This window comes from Esox lucius, chromosome 4 (assembly GCF_011004845.1).
Source record: "Esox lucius isolate fEsoLuc1 chromosome 4, fEsoLuc1.pri, whole genome shotgun sequence".
NCBI classification, from domain to species: Eukaryota; Metazoa; Chordata; class Actinopteri; order Esociformes; family Esocidae; genus Esox; species Esox lucius.
Window position 1 is genome coordinate 31882537 of NC_047572.1, and position 13308 is coordinate 31895844.

General features: G+C 43.0%; 3 protein-coding genes across 5 annotated transcripts; all 3 read left to right on the forward strand.

Moving 5' to 3' along the window:
* The first annotated feature begins 371 nt into the window (after positions 1-371).
* rap2c (RAP2C, member of RAS oncogene family) lies at positions 372-4357 on the forward strand. The gene is made up of 3 exons (XM_034291648.1): positions 372-1543; positions 1733-2071; positions 3439-4357. The coding sequence occupies exons 1-2, from the start codon at positions 1271-1273 to the stop codon at positions 2009-2011; spliced, it is 552 nt and encodes a 183-aa protein (XP_034147539.1). The 5' UTR covers positions 372-1270; the 3' UTR covers positions 2012-2071; positions 3439-4357.
* A 758-nt stretch (positions 4358-5115) lies between these two features.
* On the forward strand, positions 5116-7380 carry zgc:92907 (uncharacterized protein LOC436733 homolog). 2 transcript variants are annotated; one of them, XM_010902493.4, is made up of 4 exons: positions 5116-5458; positions 5609-5771; positions 6319-6457; positions 6599-7380. In XM_010902493.4, the coding sequence occupies exons 1-4, from the start codon at positions 5378-5380 to the stop codon at positions 6708-6710; spliced, it is 495 nt and encodes a 164-aa protein (XP_010900795.1). In that variant the 5' UTR covers positions 5116-5377; the 3' UTR covers positions 6711-7380. The 2 variants fall into 2 exon arrangements, with proteins under 2 accessions (XP_010900795.1, XP_010900803.1); XM_010902501.4 differs by lacking the exons at positions 5116-5458; positions 5609-5771 and adding an exon at positions 5801-6068.
* A 93-nt stretch (positions 7381-7473) lies between these two features.
* Positions 7474-11664, forward strand: c4hxorf65 (chromosome 4 CXorf65 homolog). 2 transcript variants are annotated; one of them, XM_010902480.5, is made up of 6 exons: positions 7474-7675; positions 7777-7863; positions 8419-8541; positions 10132-10200; positions 10852-10964; positions 11078-11664. In XM_010902480.5, the coding sequence occupies exons 1-6, from the start codon at positions 7651-7653 to the stop codon at positions 11165-11167; spliced, it is 507 nt and encodes a 168-aa protein (XP_010900782.1). In that variant the 5' UTR covers positions 7474-7650; the 3' UTR covers positions 11168-11664. The 2 variants fall into 2 exon arrangements, with proteins under 2 accessions (XP_010900782.1, XP_012989086.1); XM_013133632.4 differs by having other exon boundaries at positions 7474-7863.
* The last annotated feature ends 1644 nt before the right edge of the window (positions 11665-13308 follow it).

Consider the following 13308-nt stretch of genomic DNA (forward strand, 5'->3'; position numbering starts at 1 on the left):
TTAAAATATTCAAATACACACCAAGATATGTTTATAATATTAATAGTAATGTTTTGAACTTCTATTTTGCTTTTCAGTTAGAAAATAATCGCATAGCGCTTGAATATATATATATATCAGATATTCAAATCCCAATGTATTTGAAATCAGCTCTGAATCAGATTAATTATTTATTGCAACATGTTGTTTAACATTTTAAGTTAGTATCTCACAACATTTTGAAATGAAACAGTTCATGTATGGTCTGTTCTATGCAACACATTTCTATGCTCACCGTTCTAAAAACGTTCGGCAGTTGCGCCCTTGTGTCCCGCCTGATATGAAATGTTAACCAATGGGAATGCGAATAGCTCTTTAATGTGACCAATTAAATCGAAGATTCCCCAACATAGCACTTCCTTTACATTATGGCCTGCATTTTGGGTTGTAATGTGGCGTTCCAATGTCCCTGCTGAGTACTTGAACATTGTACTCATATTTGGAGCGATTTGAAAGAAAAACGATCTGCCAACTAACAGCTGTTTCACGGGACATTGTAGCTGTAATCGCGACAGTGAGGCTGTACGGATAGTAGGGAGAGGCCGTCAACGCGAAACTAGGGAAGGGAGTGGAAGGTCCCCCCCTTCTCTTCCTAAACAGCAAGCAGTGTACTCTTTGGACAGCACTGGACTAAAACTCTATCCCGAGGTCCCTCAACGTTTATCTGGTTGCCAAAGACAAGTACATCCCGCTCAGATTAGGCCAGGGACCCGCAGACGTGGAAGTTGCCGACGTTGGCATTGGGTTTTGCCTTTGCTTTGGTGACACCGGTATGGTTAAGTGGTATGTGAGCGAGACAAATTCACATGTTTCCTGAAAAATGAGACAATGAATTTGATTTATTTATAATATTTGCCATTTTATCGAGCTAACTAGCCGGTCAGCTAATGCAGTTTGGAGGGAGATTACTTTAAGCAAATTATTGCCCGTATTTGTGTCAAGGTATGTTTACTGTCTTGTGTAGGATTTGGCAGAAGAGAAGGCTCCTTATCGAGAGCGAGCATGGAGGGCCGTTGTGGATTTAGCGAACTTTGCTAGCTAGCTAGCTCAGTCCTAGACTTGTTTTTAACTAGATGTATTTGTTTTAATTACTTTCATGCTTGTCACTTGCGAGGTCGATTTGTTACGGTTTACCGAGGGGTGCTTTCGACGAATAATTGATTAATGCTGTTAAAGGATATAGCAATCCAGTTAACCAGCTAAATAACCCGGGTTAAGCTCGTGCACCCTAATGAAGGAATATAAGGTGGTTGTGCTGGGAAGCGGCGGCGTCGGCAAGTCCGCGCTGACTGTCCAGTTTGTCACGGGCACGTTCATCGAGAAATATGACCCCACGATTGAGGACTTCTATCGGAAAGAGATCGAAGTGGACTCGTCGCCTTCGGTGCTGGAGATCCTTGATACGGCGGGGACAGAACAGTTCGCCTCCATGCGAGACCTGTACATCAAGAATGGCCAGGGTTTCATCCTCGTCTACAGTCTCGTCAATCAGCAGTCATTTCAGGTAAAGGGCCTTCGCGTCTGGCAACGTGAAGCAGCTGTCATAACAAATTGTAACCTTGTCGAGGGCCTGCCCAGCATAACTCGTCTTGGTGGCATTCAGAGTGTATTAACAATGTAGAGCTGTGCAACAATGTTTCTGACATAAGCCGATACCCACATTTTCTGAGAACATCCTTGCGCCTGCTCTCAGGACATCAGGCCGATGCGTGACCAGATAGTCCGGGTGAAGCGCTTCGAGAAGGTGCCACTGATCCTGGTGGGGAACAAGGTGGACCTGGAGTCCGAGAGGGAGGTGGCGGGGGCGGACGGCCGGGCCCTGGCCCAGGAGTGGGGCTGCCCGTTCATCGAGACCTCGGCCAAGAGCAAGACCATGGTGGACGAGCTGTTCGCCGAGATCGTCCGTCAGATGAACTATGCCACGCTCCCGGAGAAGCAGGAGCAGTGCTGCACGGCCTGTGTGGTTCAGTGAGAGGGCGGAGTGAGTGGGACACATCATCCGCTCACATCATCCTCTCACACCTTGCCCCAGGTAAAGAGGCCAAAGTAATACACGCTGCCTCTGTTCACACGCATGGCGGCACACCTAGCAGTGACCGTGCACCCTGGACCTTTTCACTGACAAAGCAGGAAGGAATTCACAGGTTGGGGGGGGGGGGGGGGTGGTGGTGGGGGGGTTGGCTTTGGATAACGGCAGTGTAGAGTTTGTAACGCGTGTACAAAAATGTGTGTGAGCGGAGGGCAGGCGGATGAAAGGATCGGGGCTGATACAAAGGGAACACAATTACAGCTGTTTTAAGGTGCATGGGCTGGTGGAACAGTTGTTTTAGCCCGTTATCATTAGATCAGACAAAGAATGTGGCGTGAAGAACCCGACTGTCTGAGCAGCGATCACAGTGACCGGGGGGGGGGGCGGGGGAGAGAGCACGAGAAGGGGCTTTTAGTGTAGTCAGAGCGACAAGAGACTTTTGAGCGAGAGGGAGGGCAGATCCCAGACAAAGAAAAAGGAAAACTTAACATCCTGAATATAGATTGATGTTACAAAACAGGAAGCAGGTTGTCTGCATTGTGTGAGAACCGCCCTTGTTCTCCTCACACACACGTAGCAGGCCCACATTCACACTGAGGTATCGGTTATTGTGACCTTGTTTCGCGTTTTACATATTTACAAAATGCTACACTTCCATTAACTCTGTGAGGGTATTATTATTCTAATCTTAATACCCCCTGACTAGTGCTGGGGCAGAACTATGACCTGATCTGACCCTACTGCAGTCTGGCCTTTGGTAGATTTGAGGATACAAAAGTGGAAAGAATCTCCAAGTCTCTCTTGATTTTATTGGTTTTAAGTATCTGCCTTTTTTGGACCGATGTCAGTTTTCTCAAATGAAAGTGTTCTTCTTTTAATATATAAATACAATCCTGATGTGGCCCTCAAGATGGAAGGCTGGTCCGCCCCTCTACTACTGTGAACACCTGCTACCCTGCAAACCAAGAATGGTTGTGTGAATGTTTGTTAGACTGCACACATACATACACACATTGTTGCCCGATGTTGCAAGAACGTTTCCAGGTCGTTTGTCTTGTTTCGGAAATATGTTCTACTAACCTGACTGGCACATTGTGTAATTACATTACCTGGGAACCTAAAGAGAATGTTTAGGGAAAGATCTGCGATTGTTATAGCAGTTGTAGATATCCTTGGAATGTCGTCCTAATTAACTAAAATGTCTTATTTTCTTAAAAATAAACAGTTAACGGTGGTTTTAAAATGTTATAAAAAGCCCCAGTGGGAATGTTCCCAGCTTTGTGATTAGTGTCTTCGATGTCCATTATTTTGTCAGTAACACATTGCTTTTTTCCCCCCCCTCCAATGTCATATACAACATTATCTGGCAGGATCTCCCCAACCGGTTATCGCTTTGATGTCATATGACCCCAGGAACCACTTTATGCTACATCATACATTTTGACCTCTTTGGCGGGCAGCTTCACCAGAGGGCAGATTCTTAACTGTTCAAATGGAGTGAGACTTGGTCCGGCCCAACCTTTGATACCTTGTTTGTGGAGCACATTCACCGGCAGATCCACTGGCCTTCACGATGACCCCGCCCAGGAAAGACCTACACTCTGATGTGTACTGGACAGACTTATGGGTAAAAGATGACGGAGGGCTGTCTATGGATTTCTGTTGTCTCATTTGAGGTCAGGAGGGAGGGGTCGTTGAGCAGTTATCCGCTCTGGACCACAGTGTTTTTTTGTTTTGTTTTTTTAAAGCTGCTCATTCATTATATCTGAGTTAAACTTGTATTGGTTTATTAAATCTGGGTGTCTAATTTTGAAGTGATAATAGCCATAAAGCAGGTTGGTGCTGTGGGCCAGAATTCAATCAATCTGTGGTAAAGAGATGATTGCTGTGCTCTGTAATGTCTGAAACACTATGGTGGTCGTAGAAATAAACCGGACATCTTTTTTTTTTTTTTGAGGGGTTGTGGTCGAGCCATGTCAGTGTGCCCCCCAAAGCATGAGATGTCAATTTTGGTTGAGATGGTCAAATGTTTGTTTGTTTTTCTGACTACCACAGTGGCTTTAGATACAGGACATGTAGGTTCCTTTTAGATCAAATTGTGGCCCTAAACTAACTTTTACATTCTTTTTATATTACGTTTGCTTTTCTCAACCTATTTATTAAAATCTCTAATTGCATTATTAGCCAATTATCAGCTTTCTTTTATACTTGCTTTTGGTTTTGTGACTTTAAAGTGTATGTTGTTTTTAACGTTGAGAATTAACAGAGCCTTAAATGATTTCAGTCTTATTTTGATTTCTGTGTGGTTATTACAGTCTCCTGCTTTTAACTCAGTGACCATCGATGTGTTGAACTAATCTGGTACCCAGGGTGAACCACTATGATGTGGGCCTAATTATTTAAGTAATCTTAATTGTAACAACTTACTTCACCATATGAAAAAGATGCCTTTGGGAAACTGGGCACGGTCCTGGTGGTACATACATTTCTTATCCTAATTCATCTTCTAAAGTTTCATGGAAATGTTATATTTGTATTTTAGACAGAATATTATAGGAGATGTGATACATGTATTTGGCTGACTTCTATTATAAGCATGGAGGGCACCAAAGTTGACACACCCAAAAGAGAGAGCCAGATCGGACCGCAGAATGTTTTGGTGCTTATGTAAGTCAGATGAGTTTCAAAAAAAGTAGTTCCCTCCTTCTCATGAAGTGTAAACTATTTGAGGTAGTGTGCTGGTGTTTATTTAATTTTGTTTTACTGTTTGTACAGTAATGTTAGTTGAGAGCCAATATTCATTTTCAATGATGACCTGGCCAAAGGCTTGAGGTAATTGGCTGAGATGAAGATGCTTATTACTTTTCTCAATATTAATTTGGGTGGAATACAGGATTTATTTGTAATGTATAACGATAAGTGGCCGCTCTATACAAACATAAATCTTCAACTTTTAGGCACATTTAAATTAGGCAAAATAAATAAGGGGGTCTGCCACAAGAGAGCAGCATTCTTTTTTGCAATTGTATTATTGGGCCTTTCTAACCGAAGTGTTATCGCTGGTGGCATTTGCTAAATGTTCATCAAAGGAACCCTACCTTTTCAGGAAATCTACCTCGCTGGGGTTGAAAGCAGAAAGTGCAAGTCCATGTCCAAGCCTTCAGATGGCGGTGTTCTGCCTTCTAGTCCGGAAATGAAGAGAAAAACGTGACGAAATACGTAAACAAATCTGAAACTAACCAGCACTCGAGTACCGGCACTGGAAATAGCATTTGACGAGATCTATTTCTGACTTCTCATAGTGTAACAATGAAGACAGTGTTTGTAACTGTAGGAACAACCAGCTTTGATGAACTAATTGAACGTATTACGACTCCAGAAGCTGTTCAAGTGAGTAGTTACAATGAATGGCACCCTACATTTGATTGAGGAGCTAGTTAGACAAGCCAAGTAGCCTCAAAAACATGACAATATAACTTGAGTACAGTAACGCCAGACAGTCTGGCATTGCTCTCTGATTTGGTTATTTATCTTTTGAAGGCGTTGAAAGGCCGTGGCTGTCAACAGTTGGTATTGCAGGTTGGACGAGGCTCCATCCTTCCGGAGTCAGACAGCTGCTACGAGCTCGGGATAAACGCCTTTCGATTCAAGGATTCCATCGCTGAAGATATTAAGTGCGCTGACCTGGTTATCAGCCATGCTGGTGTGTAAAATGCCCGAAGAAATGAAAGCGACCAATCATACGACTGTGCAAGTCTGTTGTGATTCGCTTCAAGTGGTTGCGAAAGTTTCCATAGCCTGACAAAAAAAATGTCAACGCCCACGCTACCTAGGTAAAACATGTTTCTCGTCCACAAAGGCATGTTTGAGTGTGTTTCTGACTATCAACAAAATTGCTGCGAGAGTGATATATATAGTCAACAATGTGTACTATTAATAAAGTAAACTCAGCTTTAATTAAATTAAAAATGTATTTTGTGAAGTCATGGAAAACATTTTGGTGAGTGCCGATGACATCATAAACACTGTTTATTTTTATTCATGCCTTTGTTGACGAGAAACGTGTTCTTTGTTGTGCCCGCGCGGGTTTTGATGCCATTAACCTTTTTCTCAGGCTATGCTACTTTCCGGAACTTGGACTTTTGACAAGTGAATGTCAGATAACAAACAAGGAGACGGTACCTGAGTCACAGACCAAGCTATTCGTTGGTCCTTGGTAAAAAAATAAAAATACATTCTTGTTATTTCAGGTGCAGGTAGTTGCCTGGAGACCCTAGGTGCAGGCAAACCACTGCTAGTGGTGGTCAATGACAAACTCATGGATAATCACCAGCTAGAACTGGCCAATCGGCTATACAAGGACTCACATCTGCTGTACTGCACCCCCAGGTCAGTGTGAAAACTGGATCAGGAGGATGTTGACACTGTCAATCTGACATATTGAACATCTCTTCTTATAAAGTGTTGTCTCAGCGTGATTGACATTCACTGAGTTGACTTCCATATTCCCCTGTGCCTCAAATTTCACAGTACTCTCGTTGAGACCCTGAAGACAATGGACTTCTCCGTCCTGTCACCGTTCTTACCTGGACAACCAAAGCATTTTGCAGATTTCCTGGACAGGGCGCTTGGTATCCAGTGATTCCAGCAGAAGTCAGCCTCTGAGATCAACTCATCACTGTGTTAAGAACTGAGGTTTTGTTTTGAATCTCTCTTTGTCTTTGACATGAATTGGGGGTTGGGCAGGAGAGATGTTATCCAGGGTCACGTCCAATTAAGGATGTTTTCAACTCATGGGTGAAAAGAAAAGCAAATTAATTGAATTAATGGCGCTAAAGTGAGTGGCTGAGACGGAGAGAGCAGCCTACCCTTGTGGGCTGTGTATACCGTGCAAAACAAAACATCAAACCAAGCCCTACCAGAGTTTGGCCAGATTTTAAGGACATCTGCCATGTTAGTGTCTTTTGCAGTATTTGGTGATGTACCAAAACAAGGGCACCTATTACAATTCCCTGTGCATGAACCCACTGTAAAACCCTCTCTGGCAGAACCAACCATGGTCAAACAGTATGCCTAGGTGTGTTTTGTTTGGCTTCTAGGTTCTACTAGGATGCAAAGTAAACCCCATTTCTGGAGAAATTATTTGCACATTATTTGCAGAATGTGTGTGTAATAAAACTGTTTTTCTAAGGCTTTTGGTGTGCCATTCATGTTTGTTTCGTAAATGGTCGCATACACATTGTAGCAGATGCTGTCACGAGTGAAGTGAAACTCTTATTTTGGTCTGTATAAAAAATTGTCATTTGAATATATGGTTCTTGTCTGGAAGTGTGATTCATTGTGTAGGTGTGGGGTTACAATCTGACCTGAAAACCTACACCGCAGTCATCCAGACAATTAGACCGCCCCGAAATCAAAAAGGGCCAACATGTGGAGCACAAGAAGAGAAGAAAACAATCTTCTGTGACATCACAATTAGTTTTATGACATATCCGTGGAATATCATCCCAAGAAGCTGGATAAGAAAACTTCTGGCTTCTCATTCATGCCCGAGACTTTGACACCTCCAGGCGTCTAGGGTGATGTTCATCTATATTAAACATGCAGGTATGACAAGTATTTATGTTATCAAGTATTTTTCGCATTTTATGTTATGGTCCTAGAAGTTGTATTAAACACCATTTCCTATTTCCACCCTATTCTCTCAGACAACCAGCAGTTTCTGGCCAATACCAACTGTCCGATGGCTCTGCTGCTGCAGTACATGAGAGCTAAGATGGGCCTTCCAGACGAAGGTTGTAATCAGGGAGGGTGGGATGGGGGCCTGGGGGGCCTGGATGCTGATACCAACTTCCTGATTCACATTATCCTGTTGTTGTGTTCCCTTACCAGTAAAGGGGGAGGGACTTGGTTTTATCCTACATTTAAGGTCAGGGTTGTGCCACAGCTGTGAGTAAGAAGAACGTGTTTTTAGGGGCTCATGAGAATCAGGTTCTTGTTAGGGGTGCCCTGGCGGGCATGGGGGATCCGCCAGAGGCTGGCATTAAATATTTCACACCGCTTTGCTCCGATGGTGTCTGCTTCGCTCCGATGGTGTCTGCTTACACCTGTGGAGTATTGTCTTTGCTGACCAAACTAGGCCCTGGGCAGCCACCCTGCGCTAATAAACCTCACACTGTCAGTACTACTGGCGCTGAGATAAGCGGTGGGCGTGCCGATGAGTGGGCGGGACTGACGAGCAACAATCATGCCCACTGGTGCCCACATCGGCCATCTCTGGTGTTAAGTTTTCTACAAACCAGTACTGACTCTTCGGAGGGGTTTGACCTCCGTGTGCGTGTGCGTTTCAGAGCTGGTGGACCTGTGCGATGACCACGGGGCTCTGAAGCTTCTCTTTCTGTCCCAGCAGCCTCAGGAGAGTGCCAGCCGACTGCTGACTGCACGCTCCGCCCTCACTTTCTGCATCGTTAACCGTGAGTTCTATACATTAAACATTTAGGTCCGGAACTATTTGGACACTGACGCAATTTTCTGAATTTTGGCTCTGTGCGCCACCACAATGGATTTGAAATGAAACAACCGAGATGCAACTGAAGTGAAGAGTTTCAGCTTTAATTCAAGGGTTTGAACAAAAATATCGTATGAAACGTTTTGGAATTGCACACCATTTTCATACACAGCCCCCTTATTTCAGGGGCTCAAGTGTAATTGGAGAAATTAACACAGTCCTAAATCAAATTTTTAATACTTTGTCTGGAACACATCACCAAACACTGGGTTTCCTCCTTTGTGCTGCTTTGCCAGGCCTTTACTGCAGCTGTCTTCAGTTGTTGTTTGTTAGTGGGTCTTTCTGCTTTACATTTTTCTTCAGCAAGTGAAATGCATGCTTGATCGGGTTGAGATCAGGTGTTTGACTCGGCCATTGCAGAATATTCCACTTCTTTGCAGCCTAAGGATGGCCTGTTTCACTTGCATTGAGAACTCCTTTGACCACATGTTGTGGGTTCACAGCAACAACCTCCAAATGCAAATGCCACACCTGGAAACAACTCCTGACCTTTTACCTGCTTAATTAATGAAGAAATAACGAAGGAATAGCCCACAACTATCCGTGAAACAGCTTTTGAGTTAATTGTCCAATTACTTTTGGTCCCTTGAAAAAGAAGGGGCTACTTATTAAAGAGCTGTAATTCCTAAACCCTTCCTACAATTTGGATGTAAATACCCTCAAATTAAAGCTGGGATACTGCACTTTAAGCCCATATTCATTATTTAACTGTAACTTGAATATGTTTAGGTAAACAGCCAAAATAACAAAACTTGTCCGTGTCCAATTATTTCCGGACCTAACTGTAGAACTAGAACAAATAGAGCAGACTAGACTTTCTGAAGCCATGCATAGGAACACACGTCCCCCCCCATAAATGGTAGTGTTACTGAATTCCAGTTGATAGTGAATTATATTTTATTATGTACCACTATTCAAGCATTGTATGATTTCTTTTAGACCCAAGGTGTGCAGGAGAGTTAGCTGGAGGGCAGTAGGTCAAATTTGAACCCCCACTGCCCCTTTTTTTTATTTATCAAATGCACCGAATAACACAGTGTCAATCTGAACAGTGAAATTCATGTGACTTGGCACACGACATCTACGCAGTAAGAATTAAGAAATATATGAAGCAAAAATATACATCATGTAAACTAGCAGCAATTTTAAAGAGTGCAGAATGGGGAATATGAACAATATGGGTAGGAGTATTGAATATCATAAATACAACACAAGTGTAATATGACTGTGAATGGTACATAAAAATATTCAAATGTACATTGAATGTAAGAAATTACTGCAGCAGCACATTAGACAGCTGGACAGCCCTGAGCCACTCGATAGGGAATTTCTGAGGATTGTTATTGCTCTCACCTCGGGCTAATCTCTGTCGGTAGGGAGACACTTCCCCCCCTGATTTCCAGAACACGGTTCCTTACATGATTCAATTGTGGCAGACGGTTATTTATAGTTGCCAAAGGAAATTCTCTGGCTGTTTACCTGTTTATCTTATCAGGAAACCCCAAGGATGGTGCCTATGTTTCCATTACCCCGCTTGTGGCCAACCCAGACCCGGCTCTTTTGGGTAACACTAAACTCTGCTTGTTAATCAAGTGTGCGCATTCAAATGAAGTGCCAATGTGTGTCTTTCAACTGTGTGTGAATAATGTCTTATCCCTGTCTGTGTGTGGATGATGTTTTGTCCCTGTCTGTGTGTGGATGATGTCCCTGTGTGTGTGTGGATGATGTCCCTGTGTGTGTGTGGATGATGTCCCTGTGTGTGTGTGGATGATGTCCCCGTGTGTGTGTGGATGGTGTCTTGTCCCTGTGTGTGTGTGTGTGTGGATGATGTCCCTGTGTGTGTGTGTGTGTGTGTGTGTGTGTGTGTGTGTGTGTGTGTGTGTGGATGATGTCCCTGTGTGTGTGTGTGTGTGTGTGTGTGTGTGTGGATGATGTCCCTGTGTGTGTGTGTGTGTGTGTGTGTGTGTGTGTGTGTGTGTGTGTGTGTGTGTGGATGATGTCCCTGTGTGTGTGTGTGTGTGTGTGTGTGTGTGTGTGGATGATGTCCCTGTGTGTGTGTGTGTGTGTGTGGATGATGTCCCTGTGTGTGTGTGTGTGTGTGTGGATGATGTCCCTGTGTGTGTGTGTGGATGATGTCCCTGTGTGTGGGTGTGTGTGTGTGTGGATGATGTCCCTGTCCATGTGTGGATGATGTCCATGTGTATGTGTGGATCAGAGAGCATGCAGACTCAGACAGACATCCTGGAGCAGGCTCGACTCAGACAGCTCCGTTCTCAGGAGGAATGTAGAGAGATTGAGGCACTCTCCCTGTCCCAACACACACAAACTGTAAGTGTGTGGGTGGGTGGGCACGCTAATGCATATGTGTGTACTGCACACTAGCAATACTGAAATCTTTAAATAAGTATTTTAAAACATACATTTTGTGCTGTGTCCCAAAGACTAAGAGCCGGGGCCGTTCTGTGCAAATGGACGTCCCTGACGACGAACCATCCAATCGTCGGACTGGAGGCGGGAGGAGCAAGAATTAAGCAAACCTGTCTTTTATAATAATTTCCACATAAAGATGGAAGCATGGTCAAGTGGGCCCTGGCTGAGGCTGTTTAGGCTAGCTCGTTTATCTGTGTTGAATGATACGGTTGTCATGAACATTGAACAAACATTGTGTTAGTTTGTGCACTCTGAGCCTTCATGGAACTCTTAATCAAAAATCATCTGATTCTTGTGTGACCATTAGTCATATCAAACTTGAACCTGAATATACAGAGTATTACCCTGTATTAGTTCCAATTCTCCTCCCTTTAAGAACTTGGGGTTTTCCCAGGAAAGGGGTCTGTACTGCAACGCTGAAGTGATTTTGCATCGTGATCAATGATTTACAGTGAACTAAGTTGTTGTACCAAATATGACCACAAGGGAGAGATAACATTTAACAGCTCGTGGTAAGCATATTCTTTGTTGTTTCACTGTTTAGTTCATGCCTATGTTGGATCTGTTAATGTGAATAAAAGACAATGTCTTAATGGGAGCTATATCAGAAGCAATTATTTTTCATTAATATTTTAGAAATCTTATCATAGATCTAAATAGAAACCTCTTATTTAAATGTTACATTATACTTCCATTAGTGCTCTGAAGGGATAGATGTTTTAAGATGGTCCCTTGAAATTAAGCAGTAGATGATGTCACCTGCTTATGTGATTGTTGGGCATAAATACCTGTTTCTTCTGTGATTGGTGAGTATGAATACCTGTATGTTCTGTGATTGGTGGATATTAATAACTGTTTGTTCAGTGATTGGTGGATATGAATACCTGTTACCAGGCCTTGTCATTTGCAGTTGAGAGAATTTGATTGAAATGACTTAATCATGTTATTTTGAAAAGGGTTTAAAATTTAAACTAAAGTTATGTTATGTGTCTTAATGTTTATTTGCTCAACAGGTATTGAGGTGTCATTGTACAAATCATGTCTCTTAAAATATGGTCTACATACTCATTTAGCTTTTTGGGTATTTTTCAGAATTCCTCTCAAAGTTAATTTATCTTAACAAGTGGAATGAACTGAAATTAGAGGTGGTATTTTGGGATAGCTGGCGACTGATGGATGGAGTGAGCACGGCAGCAGTGTTCGTGCACCTGGGGTGGGAGACTTGGCACGGTGAAACAGGAAGTGGTGGGTTAGCTCCAGCAGGTGGTTCCTCCCTACCAGTGTTTCTGGTTTATCGCCTCTTCTAAGTTACCGGCTTGAGTCAGATGACTTTCACGGGTCTGTAGGGCGCGCGCACTTACGTTTGGCACGGATTGTTGAAGGTGCCTCTGCCTTTGGGGCTTCTTGAGGAAGAGTTAAACGAGTGCGCTACTGCACGTCGGCAAATAATTATGAAATAGCTGATTCTCCTCATGTGCCAGACTTTCATTAGCAAAAGATGACTAACTTCCCCAAGAATTGCTGAATTCCTGGCTCCGCGTACTCTTTGGAAATCCCAGCATCACCCGTTGTGTTGAAGCGGGGGGATTTGAAGTTCATTTTTTCTGGTTTATTCCTGAACTGAAACGCGTTCTGTAATACTTTGGTTCTTGTCGTGCTGACTTAATGGGTGCATTTGAGAAGTGTGGCCCCATTGTCAGGCAACACTGCTGACCATTACAGTGTCTAACAAATAACCGCTTGCTAAACACAGTGAGAAAAAAAAATAGGGAAGAGACTGAGTCAACTGAACATTTACTGTAAATGGTTACACGGTCTAGACGTCAGTTTGCATAAGTGAGAGTCGTAATATGGGATACACAGAAAGGACACTCTTGATGGAATGAACAGTCAATTTTCGAAACACGTTAGTTGTGTGTACATCTGTGAAATACTTCTGTTTGATTTAAATACGTGCTTGCCCAGTTATTTTGTAAAAGAGACAACATTTACGAGACGCTTTTTATCCAGCAACTATATTCGTTAGCTTTCTAGCTGTAATAAATCATAATGTTGTGTATGAAAACATGTTTTAGCGAGACAGGTAACGTAATTCATTACAGCATAATCTGCCTTATATGGCTTAATCGGGTTACTTGTTAATAAAAAATAGGCTTTTCATTTTTCGCTGCAAAACAGTTTGATTCGCTGGGAAGCTGAAATTAGAGACATCTCTGGAATGTTCTATCCTATTAAACTAACA

Excerpts from the sequence above, each read along its gene's own strand:
- rap2c (XM_034291648.1), top strand. The coding sequence starts at position 1,271 with ATGAAGGAATATAAGGTGGTTGTGCTGGGAAGCGGCGGCGTCGGCAAG. Across the intron at positions 1,544-1,732 it reads TCAATCAGCAGTCATTTCAG|GACATCAGGCCGATGCGTGA; the intron begins GTAAAGGGCCTT and ends GCCTGCTCTCAG.
- zgc:92907 (XM_010902493.4), top strand. The coding sequence starts at position 5,378 with ATGAAGACAGTGTTTGTAACTGTAGGAACAACCAGCTTTGATGAACTA. Across the intron at positions 5,772-6,318 it reads CCTGGTTATCAGCCATGCTG|GTGCAGGTAGTTGCCTGGAG; the intron begins GTGTGTAAAATG and ends TTGTTATTTCAG. Across the intron at positions 6,458-6,598 it reads CTGCTGTACTGCACCCCCAG|TACTCTCGTTGAGACCCTGA; the intron begins GTCAGTGTGAAA and ends CAAATTTCACAG.
- c4hxorf65 (XM_013133632.4), top strand. The coding sequence starts at position 7,722 with ATGGTCCTAGAAGTTGTATTAAACACCATTTCCTATTTCCACCCTATT. Across the intron at positions 8,542-10,131 it reads CACTTTCTGCATCGTTAACC|GAAACCCCAAGGATGGTGCC; the intron begins GTGAGTTCTATA and ends TTATCTTATCAG. Across the intron at positions 10,965-11,077 it reads TGTCCCAACACACACAAACT|ACTAAGAGCCGGGGCCGTTC; the intron begins GTAAGTGTGTGG and ends TGTGTCCCAAAG.